Source organism: Monopterus albus, unplaced genomic scaffold, assembly GCF_001952655.1.
Source record: "Monopterus albus unplaced genomic scaffold, M_albus_1.0 scaffold98.1, whole genome shotgun sequence".
NCBI classification, from domain to species: Eukaryota; Metazoa; Chordata; class Actinopteri; order Synbranchiformes; family Synbranchidae; genus Monopterus; species Monopterus albus.
The window spans coordinates 1464863-1482807 of NW_018127978.1; the positions used below are offsets into that span (position 1 = coordinate 1464863).

At 43.7% G+C, this 17945-nt stretch overlaps 2 protein-coding genes across 3 annotated transcripts in view; one reads left to right on the top strand and one right to left on the bottom strand.

Annotated features, from left to right (window-relative positions):
* si:ch73-60h1.1 (calcium/calmodulin-dependent protein kinase type IV) overlaps window positions 1-13889 on the bottom strand; it is a 21264-nt gene extending 7375 nt beyond the window's left edge. The window contains exons 1-9 of one of the 2 annotated variants that reach the window (XM_020609126.1): window positions 12632-13889; window positions 10200-10278; window positions 9973-10035; window positions 8809-8891; window positions 7193-7265; window positions 3945-4035; window positions 2611-2685; window positions 1675-1750; window positions 708-834 (exon numbers count right to left, since the gene is read on the bottom strand). In XM_020609126.1, the coding sequence (XP_020464782.1) occupies window positions 708-834; window positions 1675-1750; window positions 2611-2685; window positions 3945-4035; window positions 7193-7265; window positions 8809-8891; window positions 9973-10035; window positions 10200-10278; window positions 12632-12738 (774 nt within the window). In that variant the 5' untranslated portion in view covers window positions 12739-13889. The remainder of the gene's footprint in view (window positions 1-707; window positions 835-1674; window positions 1751-2610; window positions 2686-3944; window positions 4036-7192; window positions 7266-8808; window positions 8892-9972; window positions 10036-10199; window positions 10279-12631) is intronic. The other variant, XM_020609127.1, reaches the window with a different exon arrangement.
* Window positions 13890-14069: 180 nt separating this feature from the next.
* On the top strand, window positions 14070-17939 carry fam174c (family with sequence similarity 174 member C). The gene is made up of 3 exons (XM_020609031.1): window positions 14070-15309; window positions 16456-16578; window positions 17447-17939. Exons 1-3 carry the CDS (start codon window positions 15029-15031, stop codon window positions 17448-17450), a joined length of 408 nt encoding a protein of 135 aa, XP_020464687.1. The 5' UTR covers window positions 14070-15028; the 3' UTR covers window positions 17451-17939.
* The last annotated feature ends 6 nt before the right edge of the window (window positions 17940-17945 follow it).

The following is a 17945-nucleotide window of genomic DNA, read 5'->3' on the forward strand; positions in this document are numbered from 1 at the left end:
CGCCTTCCTAGGGAGGTGTTCCGGGCATGTCCCACCGGGAGGAGGCCCCGGGGAAGACCCAGGACACGCTGGAGGGACTATGTCTCTTAGCTGGCCTGGGAACACCTCAGCATTCCCCCGGAGGAGCTGGAGGAAGTGTCTGGAGAGAGGGAAGTCTGGGCATCTTTGCTTAGACTGCTGCCCCCGCGACCCGGTCCTGGATAAGCGGAAGAAAATGGATGGATGGATATTTATGTTTTAACTCCAACTTCCTCCCACAGTCCAAAGACATTCAGGTTAGGGTGACTGGTGACTCTAAATCGCCCCTAGGGGTGAGTGTGGTGTTTGTCTACATGTCAGCCCTGTGAGGGACTGGTGACCTGTCCAGGGTGGACAGCTGGGATTGGCTCCAGTCCCCCCACGACCCTCGTTAGGATGAGTCGTATAGGTAACAGATGGATGGATATTTACATTTTAATTTTATGTCACATTATTATAACTGTCAATAACAAAATCACATTTTAACAGCAAAATACATCAAGTAAAATAACTTGTGAAATGTGATTTGTTGCTCGGTCTTCTTTCATTCAAACACCCAAAAGCAGCAGAAGCTCTGCTGTTTTCTGCTGCTTGAACTGCCCTGCTGCAGCATGTGGCAGCAGAGCCTGACGTGTTTCTAGCGATCTAACATCTGTGTTTATATTGATCCAGACAGCAGCAGAACTCACCAGATCCTTGGCATTGAGGGACACCTCGTCCCACCATGGAGACACAAACTCGTAGTCACAGTTGAGGATGCGACTGTACATGTACTGGTCCCCCCTGGGGTCGAAGAACGGCTCGAACCCACAGAGTCTGGAGAGCAGGATGCAGGTCAGCTCAGTGTTAATGCAGTGGTTGCTAATCTTCTAGAGGACCAGTGGTAGTGCCAACAAAGACACCATCATCCAACACAGAGTAAACCGAGAGAACAGCAGCAGCCACACAGTCTGAAAGATGGTCTGTCAATAGTAGAGCTAAAATGCATTTTATATGTTTGTTAAAGGTAGGAAAACTGGCTAATTCTGCGAGGAAGCTTATCCTGTTCAGAGAATGCTGTGTTTGGTGGAGCAGTCGGACTTTGAGATGGTCTGACAGACAGATTTCTCTGACACCACTATTTGAAGGGCTGGTGCTCTGTAGAAGCGCTCTGAGAAACGGTGGGTCAAAGGAATCTGATGAATCTATAACATTCTCCTGATGCAAGGACACAGAGGGAACAGCTTCCAGGAGCCGCGGGATCCTTTAATGCTGTCAACATGCTGAGACCGTGAGAGACAGTGATCAGCTCTAATTCCCAATAATCTGATCCGAGTTTGTGAAAGAGCAGCCACTCAGAAAACTCACAACACAAAAATAAACACAACAACACAAACTGGTAGTTTCTGACTAGAAGCACAGGATCCGGCAGTGTGTTGCTATGGGCTGGTGGAGACAGTAAACAATAAACACACCACTTACTGAGATGAACAGGAAGCACTGTTTCACATTATGTCATCACTTCTAATGGCTGTTATGAGACAGATGGGAGAAACGAAATGTCGATGTAAATCCATAGTGACGGGAACGAGCCGATGCTGAATCAGTCCATCATGTGTGTGTGTCTGTGTGCGCGTGTGTGTGTGCGGCCTGGCAGCGAGGTGTTAATGGACTCACAGGATGTACAGGATGACGCCCACCGACCACATGTCCACCTCAGGGCCGTAGGCATTTCCCCGCAGGATCTCTGGAGCTGCAGACAGAGGAGCCAGATGGCTGAGCGAAGCTCACAGTCATGTGAAATCCCACAGAGCGGAGGCCACAGTGAATGCATCATGGCCTGCTGCTGCAGCACAGGCCGTTAAGCACGTCTACTACTACTACTACACCATGTACTACTACTACACAGTACACTAACTGCCACGACTCTGTCTTCTACTACTACTACATCGTGTAGCATACTACTCCTTCTACACAGTATACTAATGACACTGTCACTTATACAGTACCCTTTACTAATGATACTGCACCACTACTACTACACCATCTACAGCTGGTACTACACCACCTAATATTGCTACTGGACCATTTATTACACCTCCTAATCCTCTAATACTGCTCATACACTATCTACTATTAGGACATCAGCTAATGCTGTTACTACACCATCATTCCTACTACTGCTACATTCCTTTGTCTGTCTGCATTGTTTACTGCCTGTTTATACTGCTATATTTTGCATTGTTTGCACTGGTTGTTGCTTGTTAATACTGCTTATTTTGTTATATTACACAGCCTTATGCTGGTTTACTGTTTACTTGCCCCTTGCATGGGGATATGTACATACACATTGAGAGCCTATGTACCAGAGTCAAATTCCCCGTGTGTCCGACACACTTGGCCATTAAAGCTAATTCTGATTCTGATCAAGTACCGCTACTACACCGTTTACTATGGCTATTAAACTACCTTATAGTGCAACTACATCCAATGCAACAAACAATACTGGTATTATACCGGTTTAGTATTTCTGCTCCTAATATTAATACCATCTGCTACACCTACTACATCCTGTTCGTACACCCGGTAGGTGCTACAATCCTGAATACTTACCGCAGTACCCTGGAGTACCACAGACAGTCTTCATGGTCACCTGATCGTCGATGATTTTGGAAAGACCAAAGTCGGCTGAAAGAGACGAGACATCTCCTTGTTAGAACTGAAGTGATGAACAAACGGTTTTCACTTTGACTCTGGAGGTTTGCAGTTAAAATCAGTTTGGGTTGTTTCTGTTCGCAGCCCAGCGGGTGTGTGCAGCAGTGCAGGGTGGAGGTGTTGGTGTGTGAGGGAACCAGGGTGGAGGCTGGATGTAAGTTTCTGTCCAACCATCTGGAGGCTGACACACACAGAACCCGAGTCTCAGATATTCATCTCACACTGTTTCTCACTGTGAACAGTCTGAGCTGTTGCTTTCAGGTGCTGTCAGAAATGACACTATCACGAGTTCCAGCAAGGGAAAGTAGGTAGGTACCTTTACTCATGTACTGTAAAATTTTACTTGGAACACTGTACTTAAACATTTCCATCTCATACTACTTTACACTTCTGCTTTACTACATTTCAGGGAGAAATATTGTACTTTTCACTGCAGTACATTTATTTTTACAGCTTAAGTTAATAGTTTCTTTGCAGGTTTTTGCAGTACAGCTGAAATAATTAATCTATTTCCACATCCCAGCTGAAGTTTCCCAGACCTGGTGTGTCCATAGCAGTGTGAACAGACCAGGTGTCCTCAGACCAGATCTGGGCCACCTGTGTATGTGCTCCTAGATCCGATTCCTCTCTGACCTCTGACTGTGCGAGCGCTGTCAGAACGGTGACTGGTGTTCATGCCGGAGATGGATACATGGCACTGACACACATGGACGGGAAGCAGCGACACAAAGATCTGAGCGTTAAGGCCTGATGTGGATGCAGCCTTGGTTGATTATTTGAACAGTGAAATGCCAAATAATTAATTGGCAACTATTTTGTTTGTTGAAGTAATTTTTCATGTAAAAATATTTCTTTGGCGATTTAAAACTAAATAACCAACACTTTTTGTTTGAAAGGTTTGACAAATACAGGGCAGTTTTAAGGAGGTGGTCGGTGGTGAATGTTTTTCCTCAGACAGAGTGAGCACTCTTCTGTATCCTGATCACAGTCTAAGGATCAATGATAAAAAATAAACTGAAAAAAACTTCTCTCATCCAAGAGGCTTCATCAATTCTGCCTCTTGGATGAGAGGTGAAACGTCTTCAACCTAAAAATCTAGTCCAGTTGATTTTTTTCAGCTTACTATGACCTGGATGACTGAGAATCTGCACGGACATAAAAAATAAACAAATATTAAATAATAGATAATAACAACATCAGACTTAGAAGGAGTAAAGCAGGTGGTGTGTTACCTATCTTGAGCGGAGCGTCGAATGACAAGTCAGCATACAGCAGGTTCTCAGGTTTGAGGTCACGATGCACGACACCGTTCTCGTGTAAATACTGAAACACACAAACATCAAAATGTTAGACCAAGTTCAGAAACATGGTCTGGACAGCACCACCAGTCTGACGTCCTACTGCACGCTGCAGAAGTCATGGAGGAGGGCGGGAGTCTGTGGAGGACTTGGCAGGACAGATTGAAATGAACTCCAAATGCGAGGTGACAGATGGCCTCTTCCTACAGATCCCAGCATCTCCTGCTGCTCCCTGAACACTCACTTCCTGTTTTCAGATCAGCTGTGGCTCAGGATCTGAAGACAGCAGCATTGTGTGATATTTCACTGCTTTCACCAGTTTGTATTTACTGCAACTTTTTAAATATTCCCACACAGTGTGATGTGGTGCTGCTCTTATTTACCTCACAGTGCAGCTGGCTTCAGAGACTGACTCTGGCTCTGCATCTGCAGTACACAGTTGTTGACTGTAGCTCTGGACTATCTTAAGTGCAAGAAATTCTGAATAAATTACGACTTCTGTGAAACCAAACAATGTGGCTGACTGAACAAATGCATCAAAGTGCTTCATTCTGTCACTGGAAGAACGAAACTGGAGCAGTTTTCTATTTGTTGATCACTGGAACCAATCTGGGCATCAGACACAAACATTTACATGCTGCTTCACATGTGAAGTTTACATGTTAGAGCAAATGTACTTTGAAAAGTACAGGAAAGCCAGTGACAAAATATCAGCAACATAGTAGAATAACAAGCTTGTAAATGTGACATAAACACAATGGGTCCTGCAGCAACATGTCCATGATTGCATCTGACGACCAGTCTGGTTGGAAAAAGCTTCACATTTCCATGAGAACAGGTTCTGTTCTGCTGATAGAGACCAATCAGATGCATGGGTTGACCTGAACTGCTGTGTAACTGCAACTAATTTGGTGCCATATCAATACTTGTCTGAGGTCAGTGTGAACTAGCGCTTCTTAATCGGTGATCTATGAAGTAGTCTCAGAAAGTCATAGTGAGCAGGAGCAGTAACGGAAATTCATGATACATCTGTAATAACTCCTGCAGTAAATCACCATGAGTCGGGCATTAGCTAAACATCACTTAAATCTACGATTTGTACCTGTATTAAACATGTTTTGTTAAGCTGTTGAATTCTTCAGAAGTGCAAGGGAAAGTTGTTCAGTCATCAGCATTAGGACTGATCTGACACTACAGGCCAATCTAAATGTGAAACCGCCCCCTGTGGTTAAGTGCAGACAATGACGCAGTTAAAACAGTGATTGCAAATCAAATCAGTGTCAGACTTATTCTTGCTGTTTATTTGCAGCTCTAATAAAAGACAGAAGACGTCAATGGTGTGACCTGCTGTCAGGTGTTCTGTCTCTGTGCTGAAGAGGACCCCCTGTGAACCAGCATCTCACCTCTGCAGGTCTTCAAATCACTGTTTTTTTATTCTGCAGCCTCCACATTGTTTCACACAGGTAAACCAGCACCTGTGTGAAACAGTGTGAACACAAACTGAACATAATCACCTACGTGAAGGAGGGCTTAATTTGTTTGACACAGGGGTTTCTAATAAACTGACCACTGAGTGTATAAGCACATAAACAGACCCGTGTTTCTCTGCAGTAAATGTAGGTCAGCTCTGGTCAGTGTGTGTGTGTGTGTGTGTGTGCTAATCCTCTGAGTTTAATCTGTTCAGCAGCTGGACAGAAGCTGCTGTTACATCAGAGACCTGTAGCTGCCGCACACCGCCACCGCCGCTGCCAACAACAGCTACAACTAACCAGTGTAACTACAGCAAATACACCAACTATAGCAACTACTGCAACATCTGCAACAGGGCAGTTCAACGAGCTACAGCAACCACTGCAGCTACACACGGCAGCTACTGCTCCAGTCTACATCAAATCCAACCTCGACTTTAACAAACACAGGAACGCTGGTGCCTTTGTTTCCTCAGAACCGTCTGGTCCCCGCCTCATTCATCAGGGTTACTGACAGATGATTTTCACTCACACTGACAATAATTACACGTTGTGATTATCACCGACCTCTTCTCTAATTAATTACAGTTTTCTGCTGCTGCTGCTGCATATCCAGCTGAGATGGGCCCAAATAACCTCCTTGTTTCTGTGAGCAGTGCAGCCTTGTGTAAGAATGTCCGTGAATGCCTCCTGGTTTTTAATCGTCACATGTTGACATTTAAATGTGATTTTGTGTTACTTTCACATTTAATTAAAACTGCAGAGTAACAGGAAGCTAGTGACTCATCAGCCGGAGGAGGCCAGACTCCTACACTAAAAAAATATAAAATCTCCTTTTGTAATTTGATGCTAATGATCCTTAAAGGAGCAGTTCATCATGTTGAGAAATCATTTTTATAGGTTAGATGTTTCAGTGACGCTAACTCCTCTAAGATACCAAGATTAACAGGCCCAAGAAGATAACTAGGTTCATAGGCACTAGAGGCTAACTCTAAATTACAGGGAGCTAGAAGCTGTAACAGGAACTAAAAACAAAACCTAAGCTAAAATAGTTTCATTTTACAATATCTGTAAAAATAATGACATTTGCATTAGTGTACATTTTGTGTTTGCTACTAGTTACTAGTACAAATATTAGCATATTAATGCAACTAACAGCAGCAGGGGTCTCACCATTATTCTGAGACTCTAAATTTGTTTTGTGATGGCAGAAAAAATAAATTCATAGCAAAAGTCTAAATCTTGAAGTGAAATATTTTCCCCAAGTTGAGTATTAACCATCAGGCAGCCAAAATGCTACAATTAGAAATAAGATGTTTGTGTTTAAACCTTGAAGCTTGAAGTTATCTAAAGTTAGCTAAAATCTGAACAAGATAAAACTGATAATTAAGACAAGTGACATTTCCTGGAATTAAGTCATGCAGCCTAGTCAACACCAGGTAATTGATCCATGCTTGAAACAAGTCAAACTAGACTTTTATGGGTTGGCAGCTCTGTGCTGGAGTCAGGACATTGACAGAAAGTCAGAGAAGCTCTTTTGTTTTGCGAGGCTGAACAGACACAGTAATCTAATGAGCAGAGGGTCTGGATGGAGTGATCAACACAGTGACCATCATCACCAGAGGCGTGGCTGCTGGTTGATCAGAAGCAGAAACTCAGACGGAGCTGCATTTTCCTGACACACAGAGCAGACAGTGAACGCAGCAGTCTTACCGCCACGGCCTCCAGGATCTGTTTGATGACATGAGCGGCATCTCTCTCACTGTAGTAACCTCGCTCCACGATCCTGGAAACAAAAAATCACAAAGCAAACACCAGCTGAAGTGAAACGAGAGCTTCCAGCTTCTGGTCCAGAAGTAAGAAAACCTCATTCATTTCTAACTTGGATAATAAAAAATCATCACCTTGGACGGATCCTCTCTCCACTGTACATCAGGTGACTCACCTGATGGGCTCAGATAAGCTTGGCAGCTTTTTGAAAAACTATCCAGCATTGCTGTTTAGTCATTACTTATGATGTGAACAGTCTTAAATGAACAGCATTTCCCATCAGCCCTAGATGTTCATAGGCTAAACATCACAGAGGAGAGTTCATGAGTGAATCACAGGGTTGAGTCTCAGTCTTTAAGTTATAAACACTTTTATCTCTTATATTTACTTTTATAGTCTGTTACAACCACTGTAACAATTTAAGTTGGGAAATGTTGCATTTGTTGTTTGGACGGTGCAGTTTTCATTCTCAGGTCAGAATGTGGTTATCTTAGCTTGGCATAAAGACTGCAAACAGGGAAACTGCTAGCCCGGTTCTGTTGTGATTTGGCACTATACAAATACAACTGAAACGAACTGTCAGAACGCCACCTGTAACATGAACATGCTGTATCTCGTGTTAAGTCAACATACATGTGAAAACAACAGTTAGCGGCTGCTCCTCTCAGGGCGCAAAGGTTTCCTGGAGTATCTGCCTGGAAATCTCAAGGTGACAGATTCCAGGAAACCAGTGCACCCAGGGACAAACAGCTCTGTGTTTACTCTGTCTCTTCGAACATGTCCACTGAAGAAATCAGAGACGACAGGCTGTGTGTAAATCCTGTCATTTTTCAGAGAAAAATGTTGTACTTTGTAGTCACTTCATTTATTTGATAACTTTAGTTGTTGGTTACTTTTCAGAAAGAGGTTAATAAAACAAAATACAGTATAATTAGATTTATTGATCCGTGGTGTAAAATTTACAAGCTACTCAGCAGTAATTCACATTATAAACAGATAATGAGTTTAAACTAGCCTACCTTTACCAGCTGCAACATTAAATGTGATGTACACAATAATGCATCGGTAATTATAGTTTAATAACACGATGTACATCAGTGTAAATGTGCCATTTTGCATAATCAGTACTTTTACTTTTGATACTTATATTTTCTGCTAATACTTTTGAGCTTTTACTGAAGTAACATGTTGAATGAAGGACTTTTACTTGTAACAGAGTATTTCTGCACTGTGGTAACTCTATCTTACTTAAGTAAACAATCTACTTTGTCCACGGCTGGGTGCACCAGGCTAAAGCTATGTCCTGCCAGGTGAATCAACACATCTCTGACCACTCTGTCTGTGTGTGTGTACAAGTGTTTGTGTAGACACATTTTAGTGGGAAACCACTGTTGTGAGGACATTTCTGCACTGTGAGGACATGTCGTCCTCTGCTCACCCCTTCACAGGGCTGTCTGAGGGTTCAGACTCAGTTTAGGGTTCAGGTTGGAGTCAGGTTTAGCTCACGGTAAGGCGATGTATTATGTCAGTGAGGTTCCTCACAGCTACAGTGTGCCTACCTGTCAAACAGCTCCCCTCCGGTCACCAGCTCCAGCACCAGAGTAATGTCAGTGTCCGTCTCAAAAATCTCCTTCAGCTGAATCTGATTCAGTCGGAAAAGAAGAAAGCACGAGATTAAAACTTAATTGGCATATTGTGAACATCAGAGGAACATCTGGAGCATCTGGCTGAGTCTACTACAGCCTGGTTTTGTATAACCGTGTATATAAAAAAAACACCCTGTGCAGCTGCTCTCTGTTCGGATGGAGTCCCAGTCCCAGTTCAGGTCTATTCCAAATGGACTTCCCAGATCAGATCAGTGATTTCCAAAGTGCAGAGCAGAGTGTGTGTGGACTTTTTAAAAGACAGCAGGGACACAGTGACATGTAAAACTAGTCTAACAAGACCCAGCAGGTCTAAAATATGTTTCTAATGCCCCTGATTCAGCTCATCTAGGACATGTGACAAAAGACAACCAGTCATAGAACAAAGGGCCTACGGTTTTTACAGTGTGTTATCAAAAAATCATCACTACATACATGGATAAATACTTGTTTATGCTGGCTTTAACCTGCTCAAGACAGAGCAGGTTATTGCTTTGAACACACCTGATGGTGTTCCTATTAGGAACCCCTGTCCCAGACTAAGTCAGCCTGACCCAGCAGTGCTGCAGTGAATCCTCCTCCATGAAGGTGTGGATATTCAGATTTTGTTCAGACTGTTTCACAGAGGTGTCCTTCAGCAGGGTGTGACATACAGTAATACTGTACAGGATAAAACTGCCAAATATTTGCATATATCACAATATCATAAATGTGTGAAAAGTCAGAAATAAAATAATCATAATCTACATTCCCATCTGAGGCCTTAATGCTCAGCTCTGCTATTTCAGTTGGACCTGATGACGACAGGCCGTATGTGCAGAGGCGGACACGTTAAAACGACCACATAAATTCTGATCTGACCATTCTGACGGTGCTCGCACAGTCAGAGGTCAGAGAGGAATCAGGTCTAGAAACACATAGGCAGGTGACCCAGATCTGGTCTGAGGACACCTGGTCTGGTCTGTTCACACTGCTGTGGACACACCAGGTCTGGGAAACTGCAGCTGGGATGTGGACGTGGCCTTAGGTTCAGAAATTTGAATCAGCATGTAAAACAGTGAAGTCATGAGAAGCACTTACGATGTTTGGGTGGGAAAGACGCAGCAGGACGCCAATTTCAGTACGAACAATTTTCTTGTCGATCTAAAACAGAAGAATAAAACATGAGACAACTGGCCAGCTGGGGGCACCTAGCCTAGCTTAGCACAAAGACTGGAAGCAGTAGGAGCTGTTAGCCTAGCTGCAGTGAGGGTCATGCTCTTGGCTGCTGAGACCCCACCATGACTTCTGACCTCACGATCACTGACCGTTTTCTTCAGGACTTTGATAGCGTAGGGTTTCTGTGTCTCCTTCTCTTCACAGCGATACACAACAGACGTGGCTCCTCTGGAAGAAAATACAAAACCATTGTCAAGATCTTCCCCAACAAGGAAAATGTTTTTACCATTCAGTACAACAGCATGAGGAAGAAGACGAGGCAAAGTTTCCTTTGCTTTGGTTCAGTAGAAAAGCACCATTATTGTGCACTGAAGTTAAAAAGTGCTTTTCTACTTGTGGTCTATGTTTGGGGGTTTGAGACAGAGAAATATCATCTATCCATTATCTACCCTGCTTATTCCCAAATAGGGTCACAGGGGGGCTGGAGCCAATCCCAGCTGACACTGGGCAAGAGGCGGGGTCCACCCTGGACAGGTCGCCGGTATATCACAGGGCCGACACGTAGACAAACAACCGTACACTCACTCCTACGGACTGTAGGAGGAAGCCGGAGTACCCGGAGAGAACCCACGCACGCAGGCACAGGGAGGACATGCCGACTGCGCTGCTGCTGTGAGGCAATAGCACTAACCACTGCACCACAATGTCGCCCCGCCCCAGACAACTATCAGTTCACTTCAGTTTATTTGTATAATCACCAATCCACAGCGACAATTGTCTCAGGGCACTTTACAAAGTCAGGTCTAGACCTTACACTGTTCTAAAGAAAGCCCAACAAATCCCTCTGGACCAGCACTTGGTGACAGTGGGGAGGAAAAAAATCACTGTTATGAAGGAGAAATGTCCCCATAATGACAGCCATACAGGATCACACGCCATACTGGCTGGTTTCCATGGCAACAGCTCACCTGGTAACAGAGCAGGTGGTTGCCATCTCTTCACTGTTTCTGATTTGTTTGTCTACTGAAACAACCACACAATACACTATACCACGAAGTGTAAACACAAACAAACAGCCTGACAACAGCTTCAGGTCAATTCCCCAGACTATGACTGGTACTGCTCCTGCTGCAGAGTACTGTGACGCCCTCTGAGGCCTGAGTACCTCCAGTGGCACTTGGAAGACGTTCACATCCAATGGCAGTACACACTTGTCAAAGAGCAGCTGAGGAGTTTGTGGACCAGCCTCTGTGTCCTTCACCTCCTTTATCGAGTCACTTCTGACATTCGCTGTGATTGGTTCATTCGCCAATTATAGCATAAAGAACAAAATTTGCTGGGAAGGACTGTGAACATGAGCCTAAAGTCACTGGTGTCAGCTTCAAAGGTCTGATCAGCTTGGACCACGGACCATATAGACAGATGGACAACCTGGTACTACTTCCTGTCGCTGTGTAAACGTGAAGCCATATGGGAAAAGCCACCTTACTTTTGTGATTCATTTTGTAACCAGATTCTGCACAGTAGTCATCAAATAACATATTAAAAACAAATGTTTCAGAAAAACAACCACCTGCCAAAAACTGTACTTAAGTACAGTGCTTGGGTTAAATCTACTGCCTGCTGTGCTGTGCTATGTTCAGACTTACTACCAGATGTTGTGCAGATGTGCATCCAATAACATCTGTTCTAACATAATTATTTCAGCCATGATTTAAGAAGAAGAACAAAGGGTTTGTCTCTTCAGGTTTCAGACTGACAGGGTGAATTTACCAACAGAATACTGACTGATTCCCCCAAATACTCAGATCCTTTACTTAAGTAAAGTAACGCAGTGTAAAATACTCTGTTACAAGTAAAGGTTCTACATTGAAAGTGCGATTTAAGTAAAAGTACAACAGTATCAGCATCCAGATCTACTTGAAGTACCAACAGTACCAGTACTCATCCTGCAGAACGGCCTGTGTCCCAGTAATGTCTCTGATACTGGATCATAGTGACTGATGCATTACTGTGTCCATCACTTTAATGCTGCAGCTGGTAAAGGTGGAGCTGATGGTAACTACCTTATATACTTATACTGTGAAGTACTTTACATCCTACTGGGTAGCTGGTGGATTTGCCACCGGGATCAGTAGAGTCTGATGGTTCTACTGGGTTTGGTTTGATTCATCTGATTCTGGAAAGGAAGTGAAGTTATCAGGTACATGTAGTGCAGTAAAAAGTACACGGTTGGTCTCTGACATGGAGTGAACTCACAGAAGAACAGATACCTGGGAGCTGTAATACACTTGCATTTTTACTTAAGTAAATTTTTGAACGCAGGACTTTTACTTGTAACAGAGTACTTTTACACTGTGATATTACTACTTTTCCTGAAGTAAATAATCTCAGTACTTCTTCCACCACTGCTCAGTCAGACCACAACAACATGTTCCCTGTTTGTTTGTTTGTTTGTTTGTTTGTTTGTTTGTTTGTTTAGATATGAGGAGGATCACGTGGGGCCCTCACTTTGGCCCAATGAGAGCCTCATGTGAACTCAGCAGTTTCTCCCTGTGCCCCCTTATAATGTGGTCCAGACCTGCCCAGCTCGGAGCTCAGGGTGTAAAACTCCTCCACCGTACCGTCCCGCCTCGACCCGTCCACCCAGAACTCCACCGGCTCCGAACCAGGCCGGGACGTCGGCATGATGACAGTCGTGCCCCTCCAAACTGGGACCAAGAGGACCAGGACCGAGTCCACGATGGCACCAGGGCCAGGGCCGATTTAGACCGGGTCAGATGTAACAGATCAGAACCAGAAGCACAGTAATCCAGATCAGATCTCAGATTTAAATCCAGCTCGGTAAAACCAAGATTAGAGGAATAGAAGGGGGATGATTCGTGATCCTGATGGGCTTTAATCCAGACCAGCAGGAGGATACGCCTGCTCCCTCAAACTCTCACTCGGGACCGAGAGAGAAAGACCAAATCAGAAAAAAATCCCTGGAGACGACGCGGCTTTTATTCCAGACCGCAGCAGCAGCCGGGATCCAGAAGCATCAGGTCCAGATGTGTCGCAGCGTCCATCGGGCCTAAACCCTCTCAGATATCGGATCAGTTCAGTCCATCACCTTCCTCCCGAGATTTAGTCGTATTTCCGTGTTTTAAAGAGAAAGATGGTCCGGAGCGCAGCAACCTCCCGGTGCGGCACCAGCCCGGAAACACCAGTACTGGATCCCGGCTGCGTTTCCAGCGGCAGCAGACAGCGAAGCCCGGTGCAGCTCAGTGCGGGGTCTCGGTGTGTGATGCTCCGCTTCCCGGGGAGGGCTGCTCCAGATGTCGTTGGATCTGCGGAGAGAGCTGCGGCTGTAATCTCACAGCCCCGCCCCTCTGCTACCAATTTGACCAATCACAACGCGGCACTGTAGCTAAGCCACGCTCCCATTCGACGGTGGGTCTGTTAGGTACTGTCAGCAACCTAAATACAGAAATAACCTAAATACATAAATGTACGTTTGCGTGACATGTGCGGGCTCTGATCCTGGGTGACTCAAGCCCGCAACTCCGGAAACACGCAACATTTTATTTCTTTATTTCCTCATCAAAAGACAGGAATATATATCAGGTGTTTTCCTGGTTTGATTATGTAGGATTTTAAAGGTCTTGCGTTAATGTTCACATGGTTAATGTGATTTGAGCTCGGTGTGACTTGTTTCAATAAGAGTCCTCATAAACCCAAGCAGAATAGAAATATAGCCAGTCTAGGTTGTTTTAATAAAAAGTTATTTTTTGTCAACCATTTTGTGAAGGTTCCTAATGAATATTGGTAAAATATCAGTAAAATCTCTGACATAAATTAGTAATAGGCTATATTAAAAATCTGTAAATTGTTAAAAAAACTCAATATATCAAAAAAGAAAATAATCTGCAAAATTTTAGAAAAATAGTAAAATGCATCATAAAATATATATTTTAATATATAACACATGTATTAACATAGGTAAGCCTAGATGCAAAATATTTGTTAAAAATCAGGGAAATATAAACCAATGTGAAGAATATTGGTATCTGACAAACAAAGTAGTGAAACATGTGAAAACTGTTTTGTATGATGCTTCTGTAGCCAGGCAGCAGTGAGCCTCTTTCACCAGGACAGACAGGTGGGGACGGATTTATTATGTCTTAGTGAGAACAGCTGTCCAGATGTGACTGTGCTCATCAGTTAAAACGCTTCAGGCTGTGGAGGAAGATAAACAGCTGCTGAACACCTGTATTAAAGCTGCGTGAGGGACAGGAGGAGAAAGCTCAAAGACCAGACTCTGTGATAGGACACTGCTGCCTAGATGTTCCACACAGACCAGAATCCAGATGTGAGCTAACACACAGGTGAAGGTAGGTTTATTATAACTACAACACAATATTTTCGATTGAGAAACTGAATGTTATATTGGCAGGAGGGATTGTTGGGTGCATATAGTGCTGAAACCAGAGGAGGTATTACATTTTTTCAATGTAAGAATGAAGTTTGGTCATTATATTGACTTTAATACAATGATTTACCAGTTCTACTAATATTCATTTTGGATCCACCCAATCCAAGCTGTACTAAAAAGAAAGAAAGAAACATTCCCTTCATGCCATCTTACATGTGAACAGACATTAAACCAAACTCCATTCAGATTTTATTGCTGATGTACGTTGCCTGCTGTTGTATAGTTGACATATCACGTGGTTCATTTTGAATTTAAGCCCTGTGTATGAAGTTACAGGTGCCTGGATTCACTGTGATTGGTTGGCAGTAACTACCTGCAGACCTTACCGAGGGAGAATTTGCCCTCCGCCTGTTTACATAAGCAGTACGTGAGGTGGACTTCCTGGTTGGGAGTCACTGTATGTCAACAAAACGGTAGGCGGATTTCTCATAACGAGACGTGTATCAGGAAATCCCGGTTCCGTAGTCCAGGCCTTGCGCTTTGTTTAGTGTTGGTAGATGTGAAATGACTTTCGGGAGAGTTCTCTCTGCGGTTCTTGTACCGATATGCTGGGTGTTCGTGGTCGTGGCGTCCGATGCGCCCAAAGCCACCGCCGGCAGCACCGCGGGCCTCAAACCCGCTGTGACGAACTCCAGTGGCGGGAACAACACACACAGCGGCGGTGAGAGCCACGGAAAAATATCCAACGGCTCCAACCTGGACAGGTCGCTGATCCAGAGGGCCCTGTACGTCCTCATCGCCATCACCACAGCCGGAGTCCTCTACTTCCTCATCCGAGCCGTGCGGTGAGAACTACTGTAAAACTGCTGCTGCCTATGGCCAGACGCTACCCACTCGCATATTGTGTCCAACATGGGTGAAATACCACACACCGTCTCCCATGCCGAACTAAAGTGTGCCTCCTAGAGCTTTACAAAAACACACAACGCTCATTTTACGAACTATGTGCCTCTGTGGAGAAGCTTTAAACCACTGTTTTAATGGAGTTTGGTTCAGTGCGTGTCATACTTGCACTGGTTTAGCATGGTATAAGCTGCTATTAAGGTGATGTAACTTTTTAGGGCAGTTCGTTTGAGGAAGTCCAGAGCTAAAGGAGAATATTAGTATAAGTGGGATATTGTGAAATAAATTCCAAATGAATATATATATATGGGTTGACGTCGCGCCGAGCTTCATTCGTAAATCCAACAGTTATACACTTTCTTTAGCATCAGCAGAAGTACAAGTGATTTGTGATCTTACCTAAATTGTAGGTGCCACTCTTCAATTCGGCATCTCATCCAGAAAGCAAAAATTATTTTGAAATGGTTCACCTACTGATATCCAGCCAAATGCCATTCATAAATGCAGAGATCGCATGGATGACAAAATGTAACTGCAGTACACTATCAAAATACAGTCTTAAACTATGCCTGCTTTATTTTCCTGCCATATTCTTTATATGGGAAAGTATTGTATAACAAAAAATAAATAAATAAAAAATCAGTGTGGGGCGCATACTTGCATACAAACTAATGGCAGCATGTAGGGCTTGTGACAGCTGGTGTCACAGTTTGAAAGACGGGGAGAAAAGTACACATTCATATAAGTGCTGCTGAATTCAATTAGCCCACCAAACTTTTTTGTCAGTTTATCATAAATTTAACATTTTATCAAAGAGCAGTTTATCAGATGATTTATATTATACTTATTATTATTATTTATTTTATATATTATATTTATATTCCCCTGAATGTGGAGCAACAGTCACACCAAACTCCATCCATAAATCTCACAATTGAACACTTCATCCTTTATCAGCAGTAGTACATGCTATTTGAAATACGATTCAGGTGGTTTTCTGAAGCTGTCGGAGCTTCTCTACAGTTCAACATGAATTGTAGCATCGCATCAAGACTTAATTTCATTGATTATCTTGATCATGTTGTCAGGCTGAAGAAGCCCACCCAGAAGAAGAAGTACGGTCTGCTGTCGAACTACGACGACTCTGTGGAAATGGAGGTGGTGGAGAGCGACGAGGATGACACACTGTACGAAGCTCGCAGCCTCCGCAGGTCAGAGGTCAACACACAGCAACAACAACAAAACCAAATACTGTGTTACACAATGGTTTGTCTTCAGGCTGAGTAATATTTTATCACTGTCAGGGTTTCATTCGACATTTTTCTGTGAATGACACTGAAATGCTTGAATAGTATTGGGGCATAGTTTTACAGAGATGGGTCAAAGGTGGTGTCAGTGAAAACGGGCTCTGCTGTGTTCTGGGGAGAAACTCTGTTTAAGCAAGAGACGTTGCTGCTGAGTTAAGTTGCATATCTTAAAGCTATGAGCAGCACAAACTTCATTTCATTCACCTCCACTGTGGCTGAGGCAAAGGTCTGGGACCCATACGCATAAAACCAAAGTTTACTTACTCCTACAGAAGTCATTCCCAGTCTGGATGAGAAAAGAGAGAAACCAGAAGCCATGAGATGATGAAGGAAACAGGATGGCAGAAAGACCTTTAAAATGAAAAGAAAGAAATCCGAGTGCGTCTGCGTCACACGCTGCTATGACCTGACCTACTTAGAATAATAAACCTGTGGGGATTACCCCGTCTGCACCTTTTCCAGTCCCTCATGGAATCTCAGAAAGTTTAGTTTTTAGTGTCCACAAATGACTGAATTGTTACAGTACAGAGCTGAGAACAGCTGTTGTTGGACCAGAAGCAGAAATCCTGCCTGGTGCTTTGAACACAAACCGATCATTTCCCAAAAGCTGCCTGGAGGAAGGGAACTCAATTTCCAAAGTGAATGATGATCTGTTAATGATCTGCAGGGACATGAGGTCAGAGTAGAATTTGCTCAGATCTCAGAACTTTGGTGACATGTTGTAACTGATCAAACTATAGATCTGCTGATTAATCTGTGTGTCTCTGTTCAGATGAGCCCTGTTGGAGTGTCTGTGTCTGCTGATGGATCGTTGGAGCGGTGTTTTCTGGAGGATATGGATAAGGAGCCTGTCAGGTGGTATTGATTAGTGGACATAAACATAGGACCAAACAGTTATTGAGGCTCAATGCCAAAGCTGCATGCTGCTCCAGAAGCCGAGCAGGATGATAAGTATTTTTTTATTGTGGGATGGATGATCGCTGTTGTAAAGTTTGTGTTTTCATGGAGGAGCAGGACGTTCTCTGTGGATCATCATCAGGCCAAACGCTCCTCTGCCCTTTATCGATATTATTTCAAAGCTTTTCCATTGTCTTGTTTTTTCATTCTGAGCTTCTCTGCTCCAACTGTGTGCTTCAGCAGCTGGGAACGCTGCGTGCTCACTGACCAGGATGTTTCCTCCCAACAGACTCTGACCCGACATGACCACAACTTCAGCTTCATTTCTGGCATCTTTGAGCTAAAATGTTAAAGGATAATTCTGCTTTATTTTA

Coding starts and splice junctions, on each gene's coding strand:
- fam174c (XM_020609031.1), top strand. CDS start 15,029: ATGACTTTCGGGAGAGTTCTCTCTGCGGTTCTTGTACCGATATGCTGG. Junction 15,310..16,455: donor TTCCTCATCCGAGCCGTGCG/GTGAGAACTACT, acceptor TCATGTTGTCAG/GCTGAAGAAGCCCACCCAGA.